The sequence below is a fragment of the Prionailurus viverrinus genome, chromosome E2 (assembly GCF_022837055.1).
Source record: "Prionailurus viverrinus isolate Anna chromosome E2, UM_Priviv_1.0, whole genome shotgun sequence".
NCBI lineage: Eukaryota > Metazoa > Chordata > Mammalia > Carnivora > Felidae > Prionailurus > Prionailurus viverrinus.
The window spans coordinates 54,446,056-54,472,784 of NC_062575.1; the positions used below are offsets into that span (position 1 = coordinate 54,446,056).

General features: G+C 59.0%; 3 protein-coding genes across 10 annotated transcripts; 1 reads left to right on the forward strand and 2 right to left on the reverse strand.

Moving 5' to 3' along the window:
* Positions 1-1,206: 1,206 nt before the first annotated feature.
* RRAS (RAS related) lies at positions 1,207-5,232 on the reverse strand. Its single transcript, XM_047835572.1, has 6 exons — positions 5,035-5,232; positions 3,008-3,095; positions 2,763-2,865; positions 2,570-2,678; positions 1,649-1,767; positions 1,207-1,571 (listed from the first exon to the last, which is right to left on the reverse strand). Exons 1-6 carry the CDS (start codon positions 5,185-5,187, stop codon positions 1,487-1,489), a joined length of 657 nt encoding a protein of 218 aa, XP_047691528.1. The 5' UTR covers positions 5,188-5,232; the 3' UTR covers positions 1,207-1,486.
* A 1,528-nt stretch (positions 5,233-6,760) lies between these two features.
* SCAF1 (SR-related CTD associated factor 1) lies at positions 6,761-20,078 on the forward strand. 4 transcript variants are annotated; one of them, XM_047836170.1, is made up of 11 exons: positions 6,761-6,915; positions 9,617-9,730; positions 9,978-10,035; positions 10,776-10,870; positions 11,135-11,235; positions 11,326-11,441; positions 14,175-17,003; positions 17,654-17,736; positions 17,967-18,185; positions 19,222-19,350; positions 19,645-20,078. In XM_047836170.1, exons 2-11 carry the CDS (start codon positions 9,623-9,625, stop codon positions 19,834-19,836), a joined length of 3,930 nt encoding a protein of 1,309 aa, XP_047692126.1. In that variant the 5' UTR covers positions 6,761-6,915; positions 9,617-9,622; the 3' UTR covers positions 19,837-20,078. The 4 variants fall into 4 exon arrangements, with proteins under 4 accessions (XP_047692126.1, XP_047692127.1, XP_047692128.1 ...); XM_047836171.1 differs by lacking the exon at positions 6,761-6,915 and adding an exon at positions 6,963-7,379; XM_047836172.1 differs by lacking the exon at positions 6,761-6,915 and adding an exon at positions 7,396-7,778.
* A 1,096-nt stretch (positions 20,079-21,174) lies between these two features.
* On the reverse strand, positions 21,175-26,688 carry IRF3 (interferon regulatory factor 3). 5 transcript variants are annotated; one of them, XM_047836280.1, is made up of 8 exons: positions 26,494-26,682; positions 25,445-25,617; positions 24,409-24,580; positions 24,253-24,323; positions 23,380-23,572; positions 22,904-23,281; positions 21,943-22,058; positions 21,175-21,432 (listed from the first exon to the last, which is right to left on the reverse strand). In XM_047836280.1, the coding sequence occupies exons 2-8, from the start codon at positions 25,607-25,609 to the stop codon at positions 21,265-21,267; spliced, it is 1,263 nt and encodes a 420-aa protein (XP_047692236.1). In that variant the 5' UTR covers positions 25,610-25,617; positions 26,494-26,682; the 3' UTR covers positions 21,175-21,264. The 5 variants fall into 5 exon arrangements, with proteins under 5 accessions (XP_047692236.1, XP_047692235.1, XP_047692234.1 ...); XM_047836279.1 differs by having other exon boundaries at positions 21,290-22,058; positions 26,490-26,688; XM_047836278.1 differs by having other exon boundaries at positions 21,290-22,058; positions 26,530-26,687.
* Positions 26,689-26,729: the final 41 nt, after the last annotated feature.

Sequence of the window (26,729 nt, forward strand, 5' to 3'; positions counted from 1 at the left end):
TTCCCAAGGCGGAAGGTTGAATGCAGGCCAAGGATTCTGTGATAATGAAACCCGGAAAGGGATATTTAGCTAATCATTGTTCGAATCTGGAATACAGAGGGACATTCATGGTTCTGGGGCAAGAGGAGGACAGCGGGGCCTCCGTCATTGATAAAGAGCGTTTACGATATTCCCAGCTCTGTGTTTGTCTTCTGGGTGCAGATCCGGTTCCTAAAGACCTCTCCGAAGTAGCTCTGTGACTACCCCCATTCTGCAGCTGAGAAGATGGAGGTGCTGCTGAGGGCCCTCGTCTCCCCTTGAACCAGGAAGTGGGTTCTGGGGTGGGTGTGAAGGGAGGACTTTGGAATCGGGCCTGGAGATTCTGTCCAAACGTAGCAGATACAGGGAGACAGGGAGTAGATCCTTGGTGACAGTTCTCAAGTGGAGGTGTGTGGACTAGGTGTTGGGGTTCAGGGACGCTTGTCAGGCATCGGAGATGGGGCACGTGGTGGTCTCCAGGCCTGGCGCCAGCGTTTCAGGTTAGCAAATAGAGCACAGAATTGGGGGTCCTGGGTCGAATGGGGGGGCATGCAAGGGTTCCCAAACAAGCGAGCTAGCAACTTGTTTGGGTGGCCTTATGATGCCCCACGCTTCAGCCCTTCCTAGGACATATGCTCAAATGAGATGTGTCTACGCTGGCCCCCAGGTCATTGAGGGTTTGGACTCTGAAGTCAGCCCAATTGGGAACTTTCTGGAGCCGAGAACTTGCCAGCCAGCTGCTTGGACACCATTCCACCCACCTGTCCCTTCTTTCTGCAGCCAAAATGTCTTTCTCAATATGTATTGGGGGTGGTTAGGAGGCAGGCAGGGTTTGTAGTGGCTGCCTGTTTCCAAGATTCTGGAATCTTCTGGAACACCACTATCCAATACATTTAAAAACCTGCCTGTAGCTACCGGCTACCTTGTTGAACAGTACTGTTCTAGAACTTTACAGCAAAGAGGAAAAAAAAAACCAAAAAACATTTCAGATGTTAACCCCCGTGCCACCAAAACACAAAAGGCAGAGTGGTCCCGCTGAAGATGAAGCAGGAGTCCAGACACCTGGTTGGCTTATTCTCTGGCCCCTGCCCACCTCCCTCCCCAAGAAGCAAAGGGTTGTAGATCGGATGGTTATAGGTGTGCCCTGAGTTCACCCACCACCCCTGAACCGTTCTAAAAAGCATTTTCTGACATTGGCAGTGACGTTTATTTCCCTAGGGGTGGAGAGGGGAGTTATATACAGCAGTGACCCGGATGCCCGGGAGCCCCTCACCCCAACAAGGGGCTCAGGTGGGGAAAGGAGGCATATTGGCAGAAGGCACACAGTGGCGATGTCCTGGAGGAAGCCAGGAATTACAGATGGGGGTGTAGTGTATCCTGGGAAACCCAGATGGGGAAACTGAGGCTCGGTGAGGGCAGCTGGTCCCAAGAGCTCGTGCTGGTTGCTCCTCTCACGCCGCCGCCGGAGCTACAGGAGGACACAAGGACAGCCCCCGTCCTTCTTCCTGGGGGCGCTGGGTGGGCTGGGCGGGAGCTCTTGTTCCTGATACTTCCTGTGGGAAGAAGCTAGTGAGTTTGGGTCACAGGAGCTGAGAACGAGGATGACCGGAAGGGGAGGAGCTCCGCTCACCGTACGGCCCGCACCAGCTGCTCGAAGGCCTCGTCCACATTGAGGCGCAGTTTGGCAGAGGCCTCAAAATAGGCCACGTGGTGGGAGGCGCCATAGGCAGAGGCTTCAGATCGGGGGACCTGGGAGGGGGGACACAGGAAGGAGTCGGGTGTCTGCACTCAGGGTGGTTCCCAACCGAGGGAGGCAGAAAATCACACTATATGCTCTAATGGGGGTTACGAAGTGCAGGGGCTCAAGGGAAAAGCTCCCAGAGGATCACGGGGGACATGCCAAGAGGGCTCAGCACCACCTAAGTAGTCAGGGAAGGCTCTGGAGACGTTTGTCCTTCTGAACGTCAGATAACTGAGTCCCCCCCCCCCCCCCCCCCGCAGAGAAGTCTGGGTGTTCCCTGGAGAGGCCTGAGCAAGGCTCAGAAGGCTGGAACCCCCCCCCCCCCCCAAAGCTTGATCTAAAAGAGGAGTTCTGTGTGGAAATCACGTAGCCTCTGTGTATAGGAGGAAGTGGAGAGAACAGAAAGGAAGGGACCAGACACGGTGGGTATCACCTCTTGTGGAAGAGCTGGAGTTCTCTCCTGGGGGCGCTGGGGAGCCAGGGAGGGTCGTGAGCAGGGAAGGGGCCAGCGCAGTGGGGGGCAGGGTGGGAGGCTGACTAGAGGTGGCGACGGAGCAGAGTTGGGGCTGGCTGACCTGGGGATGGGGGGCAGGTGCCCTTTTTGCCATCCAGCCATCTCTCCTGGGAAGTCCTGTGTGAAAGGCTGGGAACTCAGGAGATCCAACTTGGGAGCAACACATTTAGTGATGGCGTGTGACCGTGGAGGGAGCAGGACCAGGGGAGCTGGAGGACGCAGCCCAGGAAGGAGCCTCCCAGGCTTGAGATGCGGTCCCCCGGGGTGGGGCAGGGAGGGGGGGGGGTGTCCCAGACCTGGCGCTGTGTCTCCAGATCTGCCTTGTTCCCAACCAACACGATGGGGAAGTCGTCTCGGTCCTTCACTCGGAGGATCTGCGTGAAAAGCTTGCCTACCTCGTTGAAACTGCGGATGAAGCCAGAGGTGTGAGGTCTAGCCGCCCTCCCCGCCCCACGCCCCACCCCCGCTCCGCCGCCCTCTACTCCTCACCTCTGGCGGTCGTTAATGGCAAACACCAGCAGGAAGCCGTGGCCGGCGCGCATGTACTGCTCCCGCATGGCACCGAACTCCTCCTGGCCTGCAGTGTCCAGGACTGCAGACGTGCGGAGAGGGGCTGCCTTGGGGATGGGGTTCCCACTGGCCGCCCCCATCACCCCCCCCCCCCCCCCCCCCCGCCAGGAGCCCTCAGCCCCACCACCATCCCCCCATCCGCTCCCTGCCTCCCTCGCCCTCACTGTCCAGCCGGGCCGGGACACCATCCACAGTGCAGATCTTCGTATAGGAGTCTTCAATGGTTGGGTCATAGTCAGACACAAAGTAGGACTGGTGGGGAGGGAGAAGACACTGTTACTGCTGTTTGCTCAGTGCTGCAGCACAGATGATGTAGCCCTGCCCCTGGGCTCTGCCTTTCTCTGCCTCCCCCACCTTCTTTCTGGGTCCCCGTTCCTCTCTCTGTGGGTCTCTGTCCCTTCCTCCCACCCTACCCTGTCTCCTTTCTGAATCTCTCCTGGTCCTCTCTTTCTAGTATAAAATACATCTCCTACATCATGATTATGTCCTGGCTGTGCAGCATTGAACAAATCACTTCCCCTCTCTGAACCTCAATTTCCTCATTTGGAAATTAAGGATAAAAATAGGACTCATTTAATCCAGTATTTGTGAGCTTCGGGGAAATTCCTGTTAAGCATTTACTGTATGGCCTGGATATAGTAGGTGCTCAGTTATTGGGAGCTATTATTGTCCAGACTATCTGCCTGGCTAGATCTCTCCCTCCTCCTCCTCCTCCCCTTCCCTCTTTTTTTCTCCTTCTTCTTCCTCCTCCTCCTCCCTCCCCTCCTCCTCCTCCTCCACAGCTTCTAGTGTCTCCTCCCAGGGGAAGGTCCCAGTTCCAATCCAGCAGTAGAGAAACTGCCCCGCCCAAAGTCTGGGCCCCTCCCTTCCTGCCTGGGTCAGGCCAGCCTCCAGCCAGGCCTTTGGCCAGCTTTGGGTCTGCCCCTGGGTGCAAGGGGCCCAGGGCTGAGGCCTTTTTCTATATAGGCCAGGGCGTCCATGCAGGCACTGGCTGGGGGCTCTCAAGGGGTCTGGGGCCCAGGGGCCTCTGCGGTAGCATCTCAGAAACAGATAGCTAATTTTTAAGGTTTTTCTAAGGTGGGAGGGTTTCCCTTGGGAATGGGGTGAAGGTTTCCTGGGCAGGGGTGGATCTTTCAGGAGAGAAGGGGTGATCTGGCAGCTGGGGGCCTGAGGGCTGCATCCTGTCTGTTGGTGGGGGGTGGGGGTGCTTGGTGAGGGCTTGTCCTGAAGGGAGGGAGTAGGACCAGGCCCCCCCATGGGGGGACTAGGGGCGTGTCTTCAGAACACAACTGGAGAAGCTCAGGAGTGAGAACGGGGGAGAGCCCCAAGGTGCACTTTTGGGAGGTTTGTCATAGAATATAGGTGCCTATCTAGAGAGTCTCAAACACCCTGAGATGCATTTATAGGGTCAAAGAAACTCTCAAAGAGCAGGTCTTTCCAGGGGGGTCAAGAATCTGGGGCTTCCTAGATGGAGATGATTTGGGGGCTAGCCAAGGTTTCGGAGAGGCGCTCAAGGATTTAGAGTGGAGGAAAATTCAAGATGGACGAGCAGGTGGTTTCCCTGGGGAGAGGGGGGAGGTCTGGGTCTTGGGGGATGGGGGATCCCCAGGACTTGTAGTCTTACAGTTCTCTGCAATGGCCAAGGGGCACTGATGTTTCTGAAATCCCTTGAGTCTAAGAGTGCCTCTCTCAGGACTGGATGGTCCCAGATGGGTCCCAGGCAGTCTGGGCATAATTTCTAGATTCTGAGAGAGCTAAGCATCTAGGCTGGGGTAATCTCCCAATTAGGCTCTGGGTGGCTCAGGCAGGAAGCTGGGATCTGAGGTTTGGGGGAGATGGGGCTCAGGTAGGAGAAGGTGGCACCTGGGGGTGGGGGCCCCTATGAGAGTGCTTAGGGTCTAAATGGGGTGACTTCTGGATTCAGGATGCTCCCAGGAGATGCCCAGGTCAGCAGGGAAGCAGGGTACTGGGAGGAGGGATGGTGGGTTTCAGGATGCCAGTATATGCCCCTTGTGTAGGGGGTGGAAGGGGTGGAGGCCCTGGGAGGGCTCAGGGTCACAATCTGAGGGGGTTTTTTAAGATTAGAAGGTCTCGTAAGAGGTGCTCAGTGATGGATCGAGGGGAAATAGGGGTCTCAGAAAGAGGTCAGTTCTGGGTCCCGGGGACACCCCCCCGGGTGAGGGCCCACTACCTGGATGAACTGGATGGTCAGTGCGCTCTTGCCCACGCCGCCGCCGCCCACGACCACCAGCTTGTGTGTCTCGCTGGGTGGGGGGTCCCCGGGCCCCGGCCCCCCGCCCCGGGGCCGCCCCCGCCCAGTCCCGGACGCCGCCCCGCTGCTCATGTCGCCACCGCTGCCGCCGCCGCCGCTACTGCCTGGCGGGGGGGGGGGGGGGGGGGGGAGCCGGGCGGGGCCTAGGGGTGGGCCGCGCTAATAAGGCTACTGCATAATCATGAGCTCCGGAGAGAAGGACTCGAGTCTTGGGACACTTGGGAGGAGGCAAGGCCAGGGAAAAGGAGGAGCTATGCTAATAAGGGAAGGGGAAAGGCTTTCGCTGTGAAGGGGAATTCCAAATGGGGCGGGAGTATGTTAATGAAAGAACTGTGCTCACCCAGGGCAGCGCCACGCGCTCTCAGCAGGCGGGCCCCTGAGGGCGGGGCTATGCTAATAAGCGCTCTCACTCTCTCGACCGACGGGTCGGGAAGATCATTCGGGGAGGTGCTATGCAAATGAAGAGCCCGGAGACTGCTTCTCAGGGCACCGTCCCCGAGGCTTCGTTTTAGTAGGCGGGGCTCGTGGGCCCGCGCGCGGCCGTATATAGGCGCGCTCGGAGGAAGGAGTGGGTCTTGAGGGGAAGCTCCACCTACGTCCTGGGATCCTAGCCAGGCTTCCGACCCGGGTGTCTAGGCTGGACGCTGGAGTCTCCGCCCGCTAAGGGACCCAGGCTTCCGGTTCCCGGAGTCCCAGCCAAGCGGAAGGCAGACTGGGAGGGGAGATGGGGCCCTGGAGGGGGGACAGCCGCGTAACGGGACAGGGAGGGGCCGTGAGATCACTGCATTCCTGATCCCTGAGCCAGCTCGCCCAAGCCGGGGTGGCCGAGTCATGAAGGGCCTAGGGCCAGGATTTCTGAGGCTTGAAGGAGGAAGAAGCTGAGGGCCCAGGCTTTTGAGTCTCTCGGAGAGAATGAGGATGGAGGCCTGGAATCCTGGGTCCCGGGGAGGAGGGGATCTGGGAGTCTTTACTACTGTATTCCGTAAAGGAGGGAGCTGGGTGCCCTGACTCTTGGGTTCAGGGGTTGGGTTCGGGGATTCAGAATTCTAGATCCGAGGGAATTCAGGTGGGGAGCCCGAACACTTGTGTCTGTGTAAAGTACGAGCTGGAGACCAGCAATGGTCTGAGGAAGGAAGGGCCGAGGGCCAGACTCCTGGTTGGAAGGAAGAAGTGGTCGGACTCCCAAGTCCCAGGCAGGAGGGAAATAGGGAGTCCAGGCTTCTCTGCTGAATGAGAGGAATCAGAATTTGGACTTTTCCGTCCTAAATGAGGAGGAGGTTGTACGTCAGGCTCCTTGGTTCTAAATTTAGAGAGGACTAGGAGATCGGGATTCTGGGATCCCCAGAAAGTGGGCGGGGCAACTCAGCAAGTCCGGCTGTTTTTCTACTTCCCACTCCTCGGAACTACAATTCCCTTGCGGCGGTCGGGCTGAGTGGTCTTACATCACTTCCTGTTCCGCAGCTCTTTCCGCGCGCGCGCAGGGCACCGTGGGGCCTCGTCGCGGGCTGCCGCAACCCCGCCCACTTCACCTCTCACCTCCTTGCTGTCCCCGCGCGACGGAGGCGACGTGCGGACTACGCCTCCCGGCGTCCGTCGCGCGCTCATGCCTATGTGCCCCATTGGTTGCTGGGAAATTGAGTCCGGAGCCTTCCCACCAGCCTTCACGGCACCGTGCTCGGTACTTGAAGTCCCGGCAAGCTCGGCGGCGTTTTAGCTCCGCCCCTCTCCTCCCTCTGCTCGCGAGCCCCCCCAGCCCGCCCCGCCCCGCGCCGGGGCCGGAGCCGCAGCCCGAGCGGCGGGGTAAGATGGCGGCGGCAGTCTGGGCCGCGGGGCTCGGGCCTATCGGGGTGGGCGGGGCGGAGTCGGGTCGCTAGTTGTCCCGGGGTCCTCCCCACACGCCGCGGGGCCTGGCGGGCTTAGCGGGGCGGCCTCGGGCCCGGCAGCGGCGGCGGAGCCTGGCGCCGAGCGGGGGGCCTTCTCAAGGCCCCGGGACGCGTCTGTGGGTTCCGGGGGGCATCTACGGGGCGTCCCCGAGAGGACTGGGGATGTCCACCGGGCCTGGACTGAGACTGGAGCCTGCCCTCCATCACATAGCTGGCCTGGGTCATATCTGTAGACACTGTTGATCGTCTTTACGGGCTGACCCGAAGCTAGGGTCTGTTTATAGGGTTCTGGGGCCATCTTGAGATCTTGAGATATGTCCCAGGGTGAAGGAGGTCTGCAAGAGCAGAGGAGTATCTGCAGAGCCATCTATAGCGCCCGGGGTATGTCTGTTAGGACTGGGAGTGTCTACATGGGGTGCCTTGAGGATGCGGCTCACCTACCTGGGTCTGGGGCCATGTAGCGGGTCTGGAAGAACTGTTGGAGGGCTAGGAAGTCTTTTAGGGCCACCCAGGGGGGTGGGATGTGCCCACCAAGGGAGGGAGGCAAATACTGACGGGTGCTGAGAGGCCTGGATGGGTCTCTAACGTCTGAGAGTGTCTAATATGGGTGACAGGAGGCTGGGGGGCACTTAGAAGGACCTGGAACCATCTAGGTGGCTTTCAGTGTGACTGCAAGAGTACAGTCTTTATGCCTGGAGCAATTCGAATGCCTTTTGGGGCTGGGTAATCGCGTGGAGAACAAGACAAAGGAGAGTATTGGAAAATTTGCCCAGCTCAAATGTACGTGCACTTTATAATGTAATTTAAATGAAAAATGTTGATAAAAATTCTGCATTGCCCTGGAGCTATAGAGAGTTGGAATTAGCCCACATTAGTCTGGGGAAGTCTGTATGTAGGATCATCGAGACTCATTTAGTGCAATGCTTTTCAGACTCTTTTGACCTTGATCTACAGTAAGAAGTGCATTTTTTGTGTTAAGAGCTAGGACATACTGACATGTGTATTTAATGCCAAAGTCCCATTAATTAATATTCCCACGTACTACTTGTGATGCACCGTGAAGAATTTTCAACTGTGTTCGATTTACTTTTATTTTTTTATAACAAGCTAATTGCAAAGCACTGTACTGCTCTCAGACCGTAGTTTGGGGAGCACTGATCTAGAGGGACCTAGCAATGTCTGCAGAACCTTTTCAGTCAAAAAGATATAAAAAACTGTGGATGTGTCCGCAAAGCCTGGGGCATATCTAAATGGGCAGGGGAGCATCTTCATACACCGCGGAGGGCTTGGGGATCTGTGTGTCTGTCCTCAGCAGGTCTTGGCTAAAGCCCCTGTTGTGTGGCAGTCACTGTTCTGCATAACATGCACTTTTCCCAGAGGTGCTGGAGAGCAGCTCCAGGGCTGGGAACTGTCCACAGGGGTTTAACAAGGCGGGACACGTTAGTGGGAGTTAGTGAAGGAGCCACAGGCTCTTGTCTGGGAGGTTGCCTGTGGGAGCTTGGGCAGAGCTTGGAATGCTGTGGTAGGAAGGAGACCAGGACCGATGCATTTGCTTGGCAGGTGTGCAGCTGGGAGAATGGGGGAGGTAGATGTGCGGTAAACCCGGGCCTTGGAGCTAATTTTTGTTATTTTGTATTGAGCGCTTGGGCTGTGCTAACTCTGTAGCAGAAAGTCCCTTTGCTTTCAGTTCTTACCGCCCTTCTTGGAGGTAGATACTCTTGTGGTGCCCGTCTACAGAGAAGCATAAAGAGTCAGGGGTTTTAAAGGTTTCTGGGAACTCTGGAGACCCGGATAGTGTTTTCACAGTAGCAGATTGGATGGTTCTAAGGAAGCTTACAGCTGGAGTACTCCTACTTTCTGAAGACCTAATCGAGACACCCACCAGTCTGAAGGATAATCTTTCAACCTCCGAATGATCTGAGAATTTCTGTGACCTCATGAAGGCTTTAGCCATGATCTCCCACAATGGGCAGATTGGTGATAGGTGGATGTCCTCCGCATGCCTTTCTGAAAGTAGTGTTTCCGGTCTGGTGTTGGTTTTGTACATCACTCTTGTAGCTCCATTTTTTGTGTATAAACCAATTTTTTCTTTTTTTTTTTTGGTCCCTCACCATCGAGGAGAATCGTTGCCGCTTTAGGGAGTTGCATGGTATCTGAGGTATACTCAGTACACTGGCACGTATCTCAGTTTGGGAGAGGAGAGTTTAGGGGACTGCGGGACACAGTATTTGAAATCACAACTCAACCGGGAAAAACATCAGCCAACGTGGGGGCAGGCAGGGAGGTCTTAAAGCTTGGTTGTGGGGGAAGCTTTAAGTGGAGACTGGGGAGTGGAGTGTTGAAATAGGAGGCCAGAAGGCCTCCCTGCAAGAAAGGAAGCAGTAGAAATCTAGGCAAGGGAGGAGAGCCATTCTGGTCTCTGCGACGTCTGCTCAGGGCCCGGGACTCGCCCAAGGACTGGCGTGTGGTGTCAGAGGGCAGAAGGATGCTGAGGAGGATGCTTGGTCAAAGCCGTGGCGGAGGCCCTGGAGATCCTTGCGTCCATCCTCTGCTTCCAGCCCCTCCCACCACCCCCCACCCCTGCCTCCACTCCAAACTCTCACCCCCTCAACCACCAGGTGACCATGGAGGAAGAAGATGAGTCTCGAGGGAAGACAGAGGAGTCGGGCGAGGATCTGGGCGATGGTCCCCCGGACAGAGACCCCACGCTTTCTCCTTCTGCCTTTATCCTGGTAAGGCTGCTAGATGTCTGGGGCCAAGGGAGGGACGGGCTGGAAATGCAGATGTCAGGGCCTAGCTCCTGGGCCCTGGGGGGAGGAGGGGCTGGGGGCCTGGACACTTGGCTCCTCTGAAGGGTTCGAGTTTCGTTATAGGGGTGTCTAGAATGGCTGTCTCCCAGGAGCAGAGCTTGTGACCATTTGCACGGGTCCCCTGACTGCCCTTTCTTTCCACCCCCTCCACCCTCCACCTTTTCTCTAGCGGGCCATTCAGCAGGCTGTGGGAAGTTCCCTGCAGGGGGATCTGCCAAATGATAAAGGTACGATGGGTTCTGGTTCCTCTTAGCCTCCGTCCCATCTCTCCGTATTCTTTATCCTAATTGCATTCCTAAAAACTTTCTGAGGCCTCCCGGGTACCACCCTTGTGCTGGCTCGGGGAGCCAAAGATGGGTTGGACCCCATGGCTGCCTTGGAGGGGCTCGCGGTCTGGTGGAGGGGAGATACAGTCACAGCGCAGAGGTGGCCCCGAGGCACTAGGAGAGCGCAGGAGGCCCAGTTAAGCTAGTGTGGAGGAGATGGGGTCTGGGGAGGCTTCCTAGAGGGGCAGACCGGTGAATTGGGTCTCCAAGGATGTACTGAAGTTGTTGTCTGGTAAAGAGGAAAGCCTGGTAGGCAGAGGCACCCAGCAGGCGCACAGCACAGGGGCGTGTTGCAGGACCGAGCTGTGGTTTTTTGGGACTGGCAGGCCTGGGGTGTGAGCAGGAGGTGAGGCAGGAGAGCTCCATGGGACCTGTGTCACCGCAAGGCTCTCGTGCCAGGCTGGCTTGTCTGGAATCCATCCTGAGGGCAGCTAGGAGGTCAGGTGGGTGAGAGCGCCTCGGAACGGCGCTGGGGAAGTCTTTCTGGGCCCCAAGGTGGGAGCTGAGGGGTGGAGGCAGGGAGAGCAGGCAGGAGTTTGGCTCCCTCCTCAAGAGCCCGAGCAGGCTCCTCTTTCCTCTGACTCCACAGAGTCTCTGTGTCTCGTCCCTGTGTCCAATCTCCCATGCAAATCTCTCTCCAGATGGCTCCCGGTGTCACGGCCTTCGATGGAGGGGCTGCCGGAGCCCACGGTCAGAGCCCCGTTCCCAGGAGTCAGGGGGAACTGACACGGCTACTGTGAGTAAGAGCAGGGGGCTGGGGGCCCAGACTCTTGGGGTTGGGGTGCTGATCAGCTGCAGTGTTGGAGGGGTTGGGGGCATCATCCCTGGGGCCGGGCCCTTGGGTCCTGGGGGCAAGTCAGGATGAGGGAATTGGTTGGATCTCTGCGTTTTCTCCGGTTCTCAGATGCCTGGGTTCCTGAAGGTTTAGGGGCTGGGGAAGTGGGATTTGTGGGCCCTCACGTGAGAGGGACGGGTTGGAACCCCTCCCGGCCTATTCCAGGTGTTGGACATGGCCGCAGACAGCTTCCTCGCGGGGCTGGTGAGCGTTCTGGATCCCCCAGATACCTGGGTTCCCAGCCACCTGGACCTTCGGCCTGGCGAGTGAGTAGTTGGGCAGCTGGAGTGGGAGAGGCCTTTAGCGGGGGAGCTGGCAGCTTCCTTCAGGCTCACTCACCCCCTTCTGCCCTGCAGAAGCGAGGACATGCTGGAGCTGGTGGCCGAGGTCCGAATCGGGGACAGGGATCCCATCCCTCTGCCGGTGCCTAGCCTGCTGCCCCGTCTCAGGGCCTGGAGGACAGGCAAAACGGGTATGTGGGGCCAGGGCAGAGCTGAGCAGGCGGCCTCGGAGTCCTGCACGAGTCAGCTGTTGTTGGTAGTAACAGTAGCGATCCTGTCATTTAGACAAAATCTTTAAGCCTCTGCCTGTTAGACTGCAAGGCTTTATGTACCTACAGCAAACGCTGATGTCCTGGCCGGCACGTGTGAGGCACTCCGTGTCCAGGGCGCTACGTGGCAGTGTAACTGCACTGGGAATTCGTCTCCCTGGGATTGGGGGTGGGGTGGGGGGAGGAGGCTCTTAGCATCTCTATCTTCCAGAGGAGACGAATCTGAAAAAGGGAAGTCCCTTGTTTAAGGTGGCACAGCCAGTAGATGAGTGGTGCTCCTGGGCCCTGAGCCTGTAGCCCAGGTCTCTTTGAGTGTTAAGCCCTGTGAGCAGCGTAGAGCTTCTCAGACTTGGGCGGGTATCAGAGTCACGAGGAGGAGGACTTTGTCGATACACGGGTCCCTGGGCCTACTTCTAGGATCTCTGATTCAGTGGGTCTGGGGTGGGGCCCGGGAATTTGCATTTCTAACCAGTTCCTCGGTGAGGTTTCCGGCCCCCAGGACCCCGGTGGGAATCCCTGGTTTAGACTACCCCCCCCCCCCCCTTCATGTGCATCCACAGTTGGGAGGGATGGAGAGGAGAGGTCGGCGCGGTCAGCCAGAAGTGACTGTTTCGCAGCCGACCGTGGCTCACACACGCTGTGCCCGTTTCGGTTTCCCTTGTCCTTTTTTTATAGCTGCGAAATGTCTTGTCCATTCGGCTCAGGGGGCATGGTACTCAGGGTCCACCACGCCCTTGGGGAACCCCCCAAAAACTTTTCATTTCTTTTAAAATTAGAAGGCCTACAGGATAAATAAACAAATGGACGTGGCAGTGTCCTAATAAAACTTTGTTTACAAGAACAGAAGGCGTTGGGAATTTGGTGCCAGGCCTTCAGTGATATAGTTGTATCTGGACTGTAAGAGCTGTTTGGTGGGAGATGCTGGGGTTATGTTTTGTTTTCTTACTAGAAGTGTTTTTCTTCATTTGGAAGTTATTAAGAACTTTAGGAAAAAAAACCTCATCCCTGATTCCATATCGTATAAAGATTACATAAAGGAGGGGCCGTCTTGCATTTCCAGACCGCTCTAGTCTGTGTTTTACACTTCTGGTGGTGGTAATAATTCGTAAGCAGGGTAGGAATAGCTCGTGCTCACCGAGTCCTTGTGGGGCCGGGCGCAGTCTGGTTTGTTCCACACAGCTGCCCACCTAGTCCCCTCATCCCTGCGATGTGTGAATGCTCTCATCACCGTCCTCCCTGCTTTATTTTCTTCCACAGCCCTCAGCAGTTGGCAGACTTTTCTGCGTGGCTCATGGAGATTTCTTGAAGGCAGGGACTTTTGTCTGTTGTGTTCACTGTTCTGTTCCTAGTACCTGAAACAGCTTGGCACAAGATAGGCGATCAGCAAAACTGTACTGAATGAATGAGTGCATGCCCATTGTATACATGAAGAAACCAAGGCAGGCAGAGGTTGAGTTCCTTGTCCTTGGTCCCGTCACGGGTGAGGGCCAGAGCCTAGGATTGGATTGAGAGGTGGCTCTGGGACTGCCCTCTTTTATTTTTTTATTTTTTTTCAACATTTATTTATTTTTGACAGTATGAGCTGGGGAGGGGCAGAGAGAGAGAGGGAGACACAGAATCTAAGACAGGCTCCAGGCTCTGAGCTGTCAGCACAGAGCCCGAGGCGGGGCTTGAACTCACAAACTGTGAGATCATGACCTGAGCTGAAGTCAGACGCTTAACCGACTGAGCCACCCAGGGCGCCCCTGGCACTGCCCTCTTAAGCCCCTGCTGTCCTGTCACTGTCTACATGACCATGCTGGTGCCCTTGCCATCTCAGGGTCCCTGTAATAGGTGGTTGAGTGGGGCCTCTGGACCCCAGTGTGTGTGTCCGGAGGTGCGGCCCAGGTCCGTTGTCACCGTGTGTGGGACTGATGGCATGGAGACCGCGTCGTCCTCAGAAAGCAGGGTCTCAGGAGGACAGATGAAGTTAGGCAGGAAAGCACGATGCCTGGCCCATGTGGAGGGGCGAACACTGCTTGTTCCTGTCGCCCGTTGGCGGTGTCTTTGAGTCCTGAGCGGATGTTGCCCCTCAGATGGGGCTCGTCACAGAGTGAAGTGCGTGGGTTGTGGACTCCGGCTGTCAGGGCTCCCTGGCTCTGCCATTTCCTGGGCTCTCGAGAGGGAGATTCACCTTCTCAGCCGCCCACAGTTCCCTTCAGGAAACAGGATAGATTCCCACAAGAGGCAGCTGGAGCAGCGGTCTTAGGTTCAAATCCCAGCGACCCTTCTCTAGCATGTGTCTTCTGTGGTGACACTGGTCAGGGGGTTCTTGGGCTGCAGGCCAGTGTGTATCTCAGGACATGGGAGCACAGGCTCAGTGGCTTCAGTGGCTACATTGGCTGTTTGCACCCCCCCTTCTGTGTGTGTCCTTCTCCCTGCTGTGTGTCCTTGGGGAAGATACTGCAGTGCTCTGTGCCTCAGTTTCCTCCTGAAAGGACGCAGTACCTCCAGCTTGGAGTCATTAGGAGCATCTGTGAGTTGTCCCGTGCAAAGTGCAGGGTGCCGCCAGAGTGGGGTGGTGGCCGGGGCACTGGCCTGCGGCCCCCTCTGCACGGCCCAGGGAGGAGGACATGTGCCTGACTGGGGCTCTCTGTCTCCTTTCTTCCTTTACAGTGTCTCCGCAGTCTCACTCCTCACGACCCTCCTGTGCCCGTCACCTCCTTACCTTGGGCACTGGAGACGGGGGCCCTGCCCCACCCCCTGCCCCATCCTCTGCGTCCTCCTCCCCCTCCCCTTCCCCCTCATCCTCCTCCCCTTCGCCTCCCCCGCCTCCACCTCCTCCAGCCCCCCCAGCCCCACCTGCCCCCCGATTCGACATCTATGACCCCTTCCACCCCACCGACGAGGCCTATTCCCCACCACCTGCTCCGGAGCAGAAGTACGACCCCTTCGAGCCCACTGGCTCCAACCCCAGCTCCTCAGCGGGGACTCCTTCACCCGAGGAGGAGGAGGAGGAAGAGGAGGAAGAGGAAGAAGAGGAGGAAGAAGAGGAAGAAGAGGAGGAAGAAGGCTTGTCCCAGAGCATCAGCCGCATCTCCGAGACCCTGGCGGGCATCTACGATGACAACAGTCTGAGCCAGGACTTCCCAGGTGATGAGAGCCCCCGCCCGGACCCCCAGCCCCCACAACCGACTCCGGCCCCTGGAACGCCTCCACAGGTGGACTCCACCCGGGTGGACGGAGCCACCCGCCGTCGCGTCTTCGTGGTGGGGACGGAGGCGGAGGCCTGTCGGGAAGGCAAGGTCTCTGTGGAGGTGGTGACGGCCGGCGGAGCCGCCATCCCGCCAACCCTGCTGCCACCGGGAGACTCCGAGATCGAGGAGGGCGAGATCGTCCAGCCGGAGGAGGAGCCCAGGGTGGCAGTCTCCCTCTTCCGGGCCGCTGGCCGGGCGGCGCGACCCCCTCCTGCAGCCTCAGCGCCCCCGGCGGCCCAGCCCCCGCCCCCGCCACCTGCCCCCCGCGCCCCCGAGGGGGACGACTTCTTGTCTCTGCACGCCGAGTCAGACGGCGAGGGCGCCCTGCAGGTGGACCTGGGGGAGCCGGCGCCCGCCCCGCCGACCGCGGACACGCGCTGGGGCGGCCTGGACCTGCGCCGCAAGATCCTGACCCAGCGTCGGGAGCGCTACCGCCAGCGCTCGCCCTCCCCGGCCGCCGCCGCCGCCCCCGCGGGCCCCCCCACCCGCAAGAAGTCGAGGCGGGAGCGCAAGCGGAGCGGCGGCGAGGCCAAGGAGGCCGCGTCGTCGTCGTCCAGCGCGCAGCCTGCCCCTCCGGCCCCGGCCTCCCCCTGGGACTCCAAGAAGCACCGCTCCCGGGACCGCAAGCCGGGCTCTCACGCCTCGTCGTCCGCCCGCCGCCGCTCGCGGTCCCGCTCCGCCCGCCGCCGCTCGCGCAGCACCGACCGCCGCCGCGGGGGCAGCCGCAGGTCGCGGTCCCGGGAGAAGCGGCGGCGGCGGCGGCGCTCGGCCTCCCCGCCCCCGGCCACATCCTCGTCGTCGTCCTCGAGGCGTGAGCGACACCGTGGCAAGCACCGAGACGGCGGCGGCGGCAAGAAGAAGAAGAAGCGGTCGCGGTCCCGGGGCGAGAAGCGGTCTGGGGACAGCGAGAAGGCCCCGGTGCCCACCCAGCCGCCCTCCGGCTCCAGCTCCCTGGGCGGAGAGCGTGACAGCCGCCGCAGGGGGGCGGTGCCACCTTCCATCCAGGACCTCACGGACCACGATCTCTTCGCCATCAAGCGGACCATCACCGTGGGCCGGCCGGACAAGTCCGACCCCCGAGGCCCGTCGCCGGCCCCGGCCTCGTCGCCCAAGCGCGAGGTCCTGTACGACTCAGAGGGACTGAGTGCCGAGGAGCGGGGGGGCAAGAGCGGCGAGAAGGACCGGCGCCGCTCCGGGGCCGCCTCCTCCTCCTCTTCCTCCCGGGAGAAGGGATCACGGCGGAAGGCGCTGGATGGGGGGGATCGGGACCGGGACAGGGACAGAGATAGGGACAGGGACAGGTCATCCAAGAAGGCTCGGCCTCCCAAGGAGTCAGCGCCCTCCTCGGGGCCTCCGCCAAAGCCACCGGTCAGCAGCGGCTCCGGCTCGTCCTCCTCGTCGTGCTCCTCCTCCTCCCGGAAGGTGAAGCTGCAGTCTAAGGTGGCGGTGCTGATCCGCGAAGGCGTCAGCAGCACCACGCCGGCCAAGGAGGCCGCATCCGCTGGCCTGGGCTCCATCGGAGTCAAGTTCAGCCGCGACCGGGAGAGCCGCTCCCCTTTCCTCAAGCCCGACGAGCGGGCCCCTGCAGAGGTGGCCAAAGCAGCTCCGGGCAGCACCAAGCCCAAAAAGACCAAGGTCAAGGCCAAGGCTGGGGCCAAGAAAGCCAAGGGGACCAAGGGAAAGACCAAGCCATCCAAGACCAGGAAAAAGATCCGCAGCGGGGGCAGCGGTGGGGGCAGCGGCGGCCCTGCGACGCTGAAGAAGTCCAAGGCGGATAGCTGCAGCCAGGCAGCGGGGGCCAAGGGGGTAGAGGAGACTTCCTGGTCCGGGGAAGAGCGGGCGGCCAAGGCCCCTAGCACCCCGCCCCCTAAGGCAGCCCCTCCCCCCCCTGCACTCACACCGGACTCCCAGACCGTGGACAGCAGCTGCAAGACCCCCGAGGTCTCCTTCCTTCCCGAGGAGGCCGCTGAGGAGGCTGGGGTCCGAGGCGGGGCAGAGGAGGAGGAGGAGGAAGAGGAGGAGGAGGAGGAAGAAGAGGAGGAGGAAGAGCAGCAGCCTGCCACCACCACGGCCACCAGCACGGCCGCAGCTGCCCCGAGCACTGCCCCTAGCGCGGGGTCCACAGCCGGTGACTCAGGGGCAGAGGATGGACCGGCTACCCGTGTCTCCCAGCTGCCCACGCTGCCCCCGCCCATGCCCTGGAACCTGCCTGCTGGTGTGGACTGCACCACCAGCGGTGTCCTGGCCTGTGAGTGTGCCCTGGGGTGGGGGGCGCGGGCTGGGACAGACAGGATTGGGGAGGACCAGGTCCTGTGGGGACAGGCTTGGAGGCAGTGGGGATGCTTTGGAGGGGGTAGGCGCACAGTGACCCAGACTGCGAGGGGCTTGGGTGGGTGAGGGCTGATGAGGGGCTGTCTAGAAGGCTGGTAGGTGTCTGGCTGTGCTGGAGGAGAGCAGGCACGTGAGTGGGGGGGAGAGGGGGTGGCCAGCCCAGCACAGGCTGGAGGAGTGGGCCGTGTTCTGGGGTCCACCCGGAGGTGGACGAGGTTGGGTGTGGTGGAGGGAACAGGAAGAACAGGGTGAGCAGGGAGCGTTGTCCCTTAAGGGATAGCAATAGGGCACAGGGGGCTTGAGACAGAATCTCACCTTTGCCGCTACCTCGTCCCTGAATGACCTGGCCCTATTTCCCCCCCGGACCACACACATACCTTGAGTCCTAAGAATATGTGGGGTGCGGAGCCGTTCTCTCACTGGCCAAGGTCCCCTTTTCCCAGTTCTGAGCCCGAAACCTATGGTCTCTCCCCCGGGGGGAGACGGGGGTAAGACGGCAGCAGGTGCCTAGGTGACCTCTTGTGTCAGCTCCTGATGTCCTTGTCCTCAACTCTCTGCCTCTTGCAGTGACTGCACTTCTCTTCAAGATGGAAGAAGCCAATCTGGCGAGCCGAGCAAAGGCCCAGGAGCTGATCCAGGCCACCAACCAGGTGGGCCCCTCTGGGGAAGAGTCCCCACAGTCCCTCTTCTTGTCCCCTGACTCTGATTAGGAGAGGAACTACAATTCTCAGCAGACCTTGGGACAAGGAAGGGGTCGGCAGGAGGAGGGGCCTCTTGCCTCTGGGACAATTTGGAAATCAGGGTGGGAAGGATGGGGGTACATCTTCCCTCTTTCCCTCCCCCTCCCTTTATTCATCCGCTCTCCAACCTCTTCCGACAGATCCTCAGCCACCGAAAGCCACCCTCCAGTCTGGGGGTGACCCCAGCTCCTGTGCCCACCTCTCTGGGTCTGCCCCCTGGCCCCTCCAGCTACCTGCTCCCTGGCAGCCTCCCCCTGGGGGGCTGCGGCTCTACCCCTCCCACCCCCACTGGGCTGGCTGCAGCATCTGACAAGCGAGAGGGCAGCAGCAGCTCCGAGGGACGTGGGGACACAGACAAGGTGAGCTGGGTTTGGGAGAGGTGGGTTGATGGTGACAGTTTTGCAGATGCTGAAGTGCAGGGGCCCAAGGAGAATAGCAGACTGATGCCAACAGGTGGGAACTCAGATAAAACAGAAGTCGTTGAATTGTATGGAACTAAAATTTTTTTTTCAATGTTTATTTATTTTTGAGAGAGTGAGAGATAGAGTGTGAGCAGCAGAGGAGGAGAGAGAGAGGGAGACACAGAATCCAGAGCAGTCAGGACAGAGCCAATGCAGGGCTCAAACTCAATAACAGTGAGATGGTGACCTGAGTGCAAGCCAGATGCTTAACCGACTGAAGAAGGAACCCAGGCACCCCAAGGAACTAAACTTTGATTCAAATGCACGAGTGGGAACAAACCAGTTTTCATTCAGCTACGTCTGGCTTCTACTCACAGGCCTCAGGCCGGTTTTCCTTTCGGTCAGGTCCAAAAAGGTCATTCTGGTCAAACAGCCAATTGCCAGATGATGGTGTCGCCTATTTCTTACTTTGTGTAATTTTTTTTTTAAGCTTATTTATTTATTTTAGAGAGGGAGGGAGCACAAGTGAGGGAGGGGCAGAGAGAGAGGGAGACACAGTATCTGAAGCAGACTCCTGGCTCTGAGCTGTCAGCATAGAGCTCGGTGCGGGGCTTGAACCAAACTGTGAAATCGTGACCTGAGCCGAAGTCGGACACTCAACCAACGGAGCCACTCAAGCGCCCCCATCTTACTTCGTGTAAATTTTGTATGGGCAGTGGACATACGTGTCCTGGTCAAGGCCACCGGGGATAGCCCCAGGTCCAGCCTAGGTGATGTTCAAGTGATGTTCAGAGGCCCGGCCTGGCCTGTGGTCTGGGGTGACCGCAGCAAGGGTAACACAGGGCAGATCCCGAGCAGGACCTCCACCTCCAGGAGTAGCTGGATGTGTCAAGGAGGCTGAGCTGGCAGGCAGGTGAGTGGAGGCCTGGGGTTCCGCAGGAACTCATCCGGCCTTTGCTGTCCCTCCTTCCCTCCCCGTCGCCCCCTCTGCCAGTATCTGAAGAAGCTGCACACGCAGGAGAGGGCAGTGGAGGAGGTGAAGCTGGCCATCAAGCCGTACTATCAGAAGAAGGACATCACCAAGGAGGAGTACAAGGACATCCTGAGGAAGGCTGTCCACAAGGTGGGGCCCAGCGGGGGACAGATCCACAGAAGTGGGGAGAGGACAAGAAGGAGACATGTGCATGCATGGGGAGCCGGGGATGGTGGGTCAGTGTGGAAGGTGAGGAGGGGACAGGATTTGCTCAAGCCCACCTGGGCCTGTCCCGCTGACATCAGGGGGACACGTAGGGGTGTTGGTCCGGAATCTGGGGGAGCGGCTCCCATCCCAGTTCGCAGCTGTGCTCAGCAGTCAGCAGTCCAGGTGGAGGGGACCCTGGGGGGCTGGAGGTGACCACAGCTGCCTCTCACCCCCTAGATCTGCCACAGCAAAAGCGGGGAGATCAACCCAGTGAAGGTGAGCAACTTGGTGCGGGCCTACGTCCAACGCTACCGCTACTTCCGCAAGCATGGCCGCAAGCCGGGGGACCCCCCAGGGCCCCCGCGGCCGCCCAAGGAGCCTGGACCCCCTGACAAGGGTGGCCCAGGCCTGCCCTTGCCCCCTCTCTGAGACCCTCGGCCACCCCTTCCCTCCTTCGCCTCTTTGGAATTCTGGACGTATTTATGGCTCCACCTCCCCACTTCCCTCCCCCGCCCCGTCAGTGGGATGATTGGGGGAGGGTTGCTGCAGGGAAGAGGAGAGCCCCCTGCCCTGCCCAGCCCTGTGCCCCTTGCCCCCAAGCCTGTCCCCATCGCCCCTCCCTTCTGTTTGTGCCCCTCCCCCAGTTTCATTAAAGATTTCATGAAATGTTAGCCCCGAGCCCCATGATTTCAGCCCTTTCTTTTCAGAGACCAGTTTGGGAAAGGGTTGGGAAGAGACTTGCCCAGGTCTGACCCAGGTCTGAGGGTGGTTAGCAGGGTGTGACTCGGGGGAAGTGCTTTTCCCTCTCTGGGCCTCAGTTTCCTGATCCTTGAAGTGGGTGTTACAAGGACGAAGACCCAGGCAAGCGACGTACTTAGAACCGCCGTATCAGCTACATAACAAGTGGTTGCTGTTGACAGAAAATGGTGGCGGGTGGGAGGTTGGGGTCCCAGGTCCCACCTGCTCAGTGTCTTCCAGGCTAAGGGCACCTGGGTGCTATTTGTCTGCCCTGGAATTGCCTCAGCAACAGGACTTTTGTCCCCCATTTAGTTGGATTCCCTTTTTACCAGTCCTTCGAGGCTGGGGTGATATTACCCATTCTCCTGAGGTAGAGGGAAACTGAGGCACAGAGCGGCAAGGGCCACACAGTGAGTCCGGGCCACACTGGCCTTCGTCAGTCCACATTACCCAGAACCCAGACGTGGTGAGGAGAGGTAGTAGGCCTGGGTCACCGGAGTGGGCGGGCTTCAGGGCTGGGGCACCGAGCTCCTTTACGACTGCCTGCTCCAGCCCCACGCAGCAGGGAGTCCAGGGCCAGAGGTCACCTGGCAGGAGCTGGGAGGGGACCCGAGGTGCCCCCAGCCAACAGGACAAGGCTCTCTGCTTACTGGACAGGGGCCTGAACTGTTTATAAACGAGACAGAGGTTCTAGATTCTGCCCTGGGGCCTCCCTCGCAGAGCAGCAACCCTGGAATCCAGCCTGGTTTCTAACCCGTCCTGTGTTTCCTACTGTCTGACTTTTGCTCTTCGCCAAGCCTCAGTGTCTTGGTCTATAAAACGGAGGTGACTGTCACACCTCCTCACCAGGTCCCTGGGAAGGGGAAAGGAGGTGACCAGTATCAGCTGCCCCTGCAGTGTCTGGTCCTTGGGCAGTGAGCATCTGGGTTGTGGGTTGCACAGAGGGGTCAGCTGATGCCCTAAGAAGGAATAATGCCTGGCCTGCGTCAGGGCTAGCCCGGAGACCCTGAATACCAGACACACAAGTGGTGACAGTGGTAAGAAACAGTTTATTGGCCAAGGTGAGGGCACAAGAGGCCATCGTCCATGAGGCGTGAGGGGTCAGATCTCCCCAGTGACCTAGAAATCCATGTCTTCGACCAGGTCCTGGAGGTAGGCCTTGTACTGGTCCGAGGTGAGGGAGAGTGGGTAGCTGTTGGAGATGTGCAGGTCCACGGTGGTCTCCAGTGAGGAGGCGCCCCCTGACCGTGCCATGTCCAGCAGGGCCCTGAGACAAGTGGGAACAACCTGCAGGAAGTGGGGGGGAAACCGGTCAGGGAAAACACTCCACCTGGTTCACGGGCAGGGGTAGGGTTGAGTGGACTACAACTCCCAGCAGCCCCTACACTGTAACTCCGGGTGAACTATTTGGCCCAGGGCGGCCGGAAGTTGTAGTTTTCCCTATAACCACAACCACCAGAGGTCCAAGAAGTTTCCTAGGGCTGAGGTGCTGGAGGGGTTCCCAGAAGCTAGGGCTGAGCAGCTTGTGGTCAGAAGGACTCCTAGGAGCTGTGGTTCCTCACAGAGACTGTGAGGACTCGTAGTCCACCGACTTCCACATGGTTTTGAGAGTTCAAAACAGGTTGTAGGGGTGAGGAGAAGAGAGGGACACCCAGAAGCTCCTCTGGATGAGAATCTGGTGGTTGCAGAGACTCTTGGAAGTTGTAGTTTTTCAGAGGGGCTTCTGGGACTTGTAGCTCCTCTGCCCTTTGTTAAGATCCCCCCCCCTTTAGCTCCAGGAGCCCAGGCCCGCAGCACCTTGACCATCACGAGCTTCTTGATCCACGGCTGGTCCTGGGGCCATGGCTCCCCAACGCAGAACCAGAGGGTGTAGCGTGGTGAGTGTCCGCTTCCTTCAATGAAGGCAATCAGTTCTGGAGGCCCGAGAGCTTAGTGAGGCATGGGAAGAAGACCCTCCCCTTCCCCCTCCCTGCCCCCCAGACCTGAGTAACAAACAGCCTCACCTTCATCCCTGACCTGAAGCCCAACATCCCTACACCACCATGACCAGATGGCCGCTGATCTGGGCCAAGTCCCCACAGTGGTGGCACAATCTTAAACATTCCTCCTCCCATGGGGTGGGGCTGGAAGATGTGCACCGCCCCCCCCCTCCCCCCCCACCTTGGGACAGGAGCGCGCTCCCGCAGGGACGTTCCAGGATTCTGGAGGCCCAGGTGGTTGGCAGTTTTAACTGCTCTTCAACCCCCCAAGGCCACCCTCTCCTGATAGGAGCCAGTAGCCCCTGTGGCCATTCACATTTAAGTTGTGACTAATTAAAGTCAACATTTAAAAGTCCCTTCCTCCGTTGCATTGGCCTCCTCTAAGTACTGAGTAGCCACACACACACACCGCTAGCGGGTACCACGCCCGACAGCGCACACACACAGCGTTTCCAGCACTGCAGACATTATCTATCAGACAGCAAAGCTCTGAAGGACCTCTCTCTCCTGCATCTCTCTGGCCCCCTATCCTGGTAAGTATTAATAACTGGTGATCGTGATGACTGTGGCAGGTAATTCCTTGAGCACTTCCGCACACCGCGCCCCCGGCCGCCTACCGGCTCCAGGCAGAGGAGACCCTTCTCCGACAGACTCAGAGCAATCCAGTCTTTTTGCCCCAGGCCGAAGTTCAGTCCTCTGAATTCCATTCCGGACCTCAGAGTTCTGAACCATTGGGGTACGCTCTTTCCACAGCAGAGCTAAGGCCCTGCCTCACTCACCTGCCACGAAGGGCTTCAGGTCGAACACGTCTCCTTCCTCATCCTTGGGGACCTCGCCGCTGGGCCCGTGGCCACTGTCAGGGAGGAGCTCCTCGCCCAAGGCCCAGTACGTGTGACAGTGCCCCAGCCTCCGGGCGCAGAGCCGCTGTCCCACCCTCCACAGAGCTAGCCCCCCACCGAGGCAGCTCAGCACACGCCTCACATAGCCCATCACGCCCCTGTCCGTCAGCGACACCCCGGGGTCTGGCAGGATTATTGGCTGTCCAGGCAGCGTCTGGTCTGCATCTGACGCCACCAGCCGCAGGCCCCCCGGGCAGAGGGCAGTCTGCTGGAAGACTTGGCGGCCCCGGTAGAAGGCAGTCAGCTCGAACTCCCATTCTGAGCAGCGGCAGCAGCGACATGAAGGGGGAGGGGGATTGAGTGAGCATAAGGGGGTCCATCGCCCCAGCCCCTCCCACCCTAGAGTCGGCGCTCACCTTCCTCAGGCACCAACAGCCGCCTCAGTGGGTTTTCCGGGGGCTGCAGGTTTGGGCAGGGGGCAGGGATGTCTACGCTGGGGCTCAGCAAGAATGGAGGGGTCTCCTCAGGGACCATAGGCAGGCTCGAGGGCCCCCCACCTGGGAATGGGGCCAAGGCCATGTCACTCAGTAACTCCTCCAGTATGTCTTCCTGGAGAGAAGGAAAAAAAGAAAAGGACCCAGGCATTTCCACAGCCTTTTCTGGAGACGCCATATAGACCAGGCCTTTGTGCCCAGCAGTGTAGGGACCCAGAGAGGAGTCACAGCTGAGCTTTGCCCTCAAGGGGCTTCCAGTTGCGGGTGGGGGTGGGAGACCACCGTGGGCACAGAATGGCAAAATACATGCTCTGCTATATGCTGGGTCTACTGCCAGCCCAAGGGGAGTGGCTAAATCTGGCCCCAGGATCTGGCCCTGTGCCAGCAAGACCTGGGCAGAGAAGGCTGGACACGACTTCAGAGGGGGACCTACCCCAACGCAGACATCAGCAAGACCAAGGGGAGGGTGGTTCTGGGTTCCCAGGAGGCTGAGGGTACCCTAAATAGCAAGGGAAGCTATGAAACTGGGAAGGTATATTAGGGCCTTAAATGCCTGGTGAAAACGGAATTTTCTCCTGAGGATGCCAGGAAACCATGGCAGGGCTATGAGCAGGGGAGGGACAGGGTCAGCTTTAGCTCAGTTTGGGAATGGACCGCAGGGGAGAGAAGGGAGGCTCAGGAGGAAGACGGAGGCGAAGGTCCAGGGGGAGAAAAGGAAGCCTGAACAAGGCCATGGGGACAGAGAGAAAGACGGGCCAGAGACAGGAGGGCAGGAGGGTCGGGATGCGTTCTGACCTGGGTGTCAGAGGGACTGCATCTGCTATTGGTATCTGGAGAGGTGTCCAACTCAGGAAAGTCCCCAGCTCCTGTCAAGGAAGGTGGTAAGTGGAGAAGGGTGTCGGGGACACTCAAAATCCCACCCCTCCACGTGAAGCCCCATTTCTGGCACACCTGAGTTCACAAACTCATAGACCTTGTGGGGGTCGTGGGGGTCCTTGCTCCGGTCCTCAGCTAAACGCAACACCTCCTTCCGGTTCAGGGCCGATCGGAAATTCCTCTTCCAGGTGGGCAGATCAGGTTTATCCTTTCCAGGAGTGTAGGCGCCGCTGGCCTCGGCCCAGGCCTGGGGATCCAGTTGACCAGGATAGCGAGGGTGACTAAGACCCCCTGCCCCAACGTTCTAACCTGGCACGCTCTAACCTGGCAAGGTTCCAGGATTCCCTTGGCTTGTCTGCACCCCAAGATCCCCTATCTTCACTTCTTGAAAACCTTTGCTTTCTTTTTTTTTTTAATTTTTAATGTTTTACTTTTTTGTTTTGTTTTTTGAGAGACAGTGTAAACCCGGCAGGGGAGAGCAGGCTCTGTGCTGACAGCACTAAGCCCAATATGAGGCTCCAACTCCCCAACCTCGAGATCATGACCTGAGCTGAAGTCTGATGCTCAACCCACTGAGCCACTCAGGCGCCTTGAAAACCTTTGCTTTCTAAGCCAAACTTCCAGGTCCTACTGGGTGTCTAACTCTGCCACCAACCTGCCCCAGGATACCCTGTAATAACCCCGCCCCCTCACACTCTAACCCGGGGTACCGCACCACTGGTATATTCTAACTTGGTGGGGCATCACCTCAGCTTGGGGGCCAAGTCTCGCCTCTAAGGTTCCAAGCCCCGCCCCCAGAATTCTATGACCAAGCCCCCCGCCCTCTGCGAGCTCTGAATCCCCCAGGATGCATTTCCTTCGAGAAATTACCCCGCTTTTCCGGTTCTTTTCCCGGAAACTGGCCGCTCCAACATTGCCTGCGGTCGACACCGATAACCCCGGCACCGATAACCCGGCCGGGTCCTGTCCTAACTCCACCCACCTCCAACTGCCAGCGTCAGCTCGGGCCGATCACAGGCGTGCTAACCCCGCTTTCCCGGCTCCACCCCCTGGGAGTCCATCCCGCCTGGCTGGCAGCTCAGGGTTTCGGGCGTCCGGGAAGCTCACTCACCTGGAAGATGCCGAAGTCCTCCTGCTGGGCATCCTGGCGCAAGCCGTGCTTCCACGGGATGCGGAAGCGCGTGCGACTCTCGTCCAGCCAGGCCACCCCCTCCAGCCGCCCCAAGTCCAGCTGCAACTTCAGCCAGGGCAGGATCCGCGGCTTTTGGGTACCCATGGTTCGGCCTGCGCTTAGAGAGCAGTTCGTGGGCTGGGGGCCCATGTGGCCTGAGGGTGCCACACCCAGACCTCTCTCTCTCACGGGACCGCGGTGCAGGGTCCCTCACGTATATTTTCCTGGGTACAACATAAGAGCCCTTCTTTTTCATCCTCCGGAGAGGCTCCCCAATTCGAGACACCCCCCCCCCCGACCTCCTTTCTCTAGCTGCTTCTGTCCGGGCCCTCTACCTCCTCAATTCCGCCAGCGTAGAACCTTCCCTCTTCCGTTATAAACCCTTTTCTCCTCTCCCCTCCCCCACATCACCCAACGCAGTCACCTCCACTTCCAAGGTAGAGCCTCCCCTAGTTATTTCAGTGCAGACGCTATTCACTTGTAGATCTCTACCTCCCGTATTTATCCCTGTTGTTGACCCCTCCTACAATTCCCCCACAGAAGAGCCCCTCCCCCATTTCCATCGTAGACCCTCCATCCACATCCCCCCCCCCCAAACAGCCTCCCTCCTCTAGGGCACCCCCCCCAACACACACACACACACACACACACACACACACACACACACACACTTCATAGAGTGGACTGCCTTCCATTTTCTGGGTCCACTCTTCCTTTCATCCCCTAGTGCAGACGCCTCCGATCTCCGCAACCTCCTCGCGCCCCGCTACTTTTTTCTTTTGTTTGTTTTGTTTTGTTTTGTTTTGTTTTTACAGCCGACCTCCAGCACCGGGTTGCTTCACTTTTTCTCCTCTTTGCTTCACTTTCCCTGGAGTACACAGTGCCCCTCTGTGCTATCAGGGTAGACCCATCCTTTCACCCATTTCTCACTCCGGACGTCACCAATTCCCCAGCTACCCGCCCCCCCCCCTCCCCGCCCTGCTACCTACGCAGAGGGTCTCGGCGCGCAGAGTGCTAGGACCCACCCCTGCTTTTGGGGTCCGATAGCTCTCGAACTTGCAGCTGCACACCCTCCTTCTCGTCAGCTGAGCTTCAGAGCAGTGGCCCTTTCTTTTTCTATCGATTTCACGAAATAAAAACTTTACGTTCAGATGGTTGACAGACTCCTGAGCCAGAGGCGGCACCAAGAGCCCGGACGTCCCCCCCACCCCTTCCCAACCATACC

Coding starts and splice junctions, on each gene's coding strand:
- RRAS (XM_047835572.1), bottom strand. CDS start 5,187: ATGAGCAGCGGGGCGGCGTCCGGGACTGGGCGGGGGCGGCCCCGGGGC. Junction 3,096..5,034: donor TGACCATCCAGTTCATCCAG/GTAGTGGGCCCT, acceptor CCTCCCCACCAG/TCCTACTTTGTGTCTGACTA. Junction 2,866..3,007: donor TGTCCCGGCCCGGCTGGACA/GTGAGGGCGAGG, acceptor GCACGTCTGCAG/TCCTGGACACTGCAGGCCAG.
- SCAF1 (XM_047836170.1), top strand. CDS start 9,623: ATGGAGGAAGAAGATGAGTCTCGAGGGAAGACAGAGGAGTCGGGCGAG. Junction 17,737..17,966: donor TGATCCAGGCCACCAACCAG/GTGGGCCCCTCT, acceptor CTCTTCCGACAG/ATCCTCAGCCACCGAAAGCC. Junction 18,186..19,221: donor GACGTGGGGACACAGACAAG/GTGAGCTGGGTT, acceptor CCCCTCTGCCAG/TATCTGAAGAAGCTGCACAC.
- IRF3 (XM_047836279.1), bottom strand. CDS start 25,609: ATGGGTACCCAAAAGCCGCGGATCCTGCCCTGGCTGAAGTTGCAGCTG. Junction 24,324..24,408: donor CTATGAGTTTGTGAACTCAG/GTGTGCCAGAAA, acceptor CTTCCTTGACAG/GAGCTGGGGACTTTCCTGAG. Junction 23,282..23,379: donor GCTGTTGGTGCCTGAGGAAG/GTGAGCGCCGAC, acceptor GCCGCTGCTCAG/AATGGGAGTTCGAGCTGACT.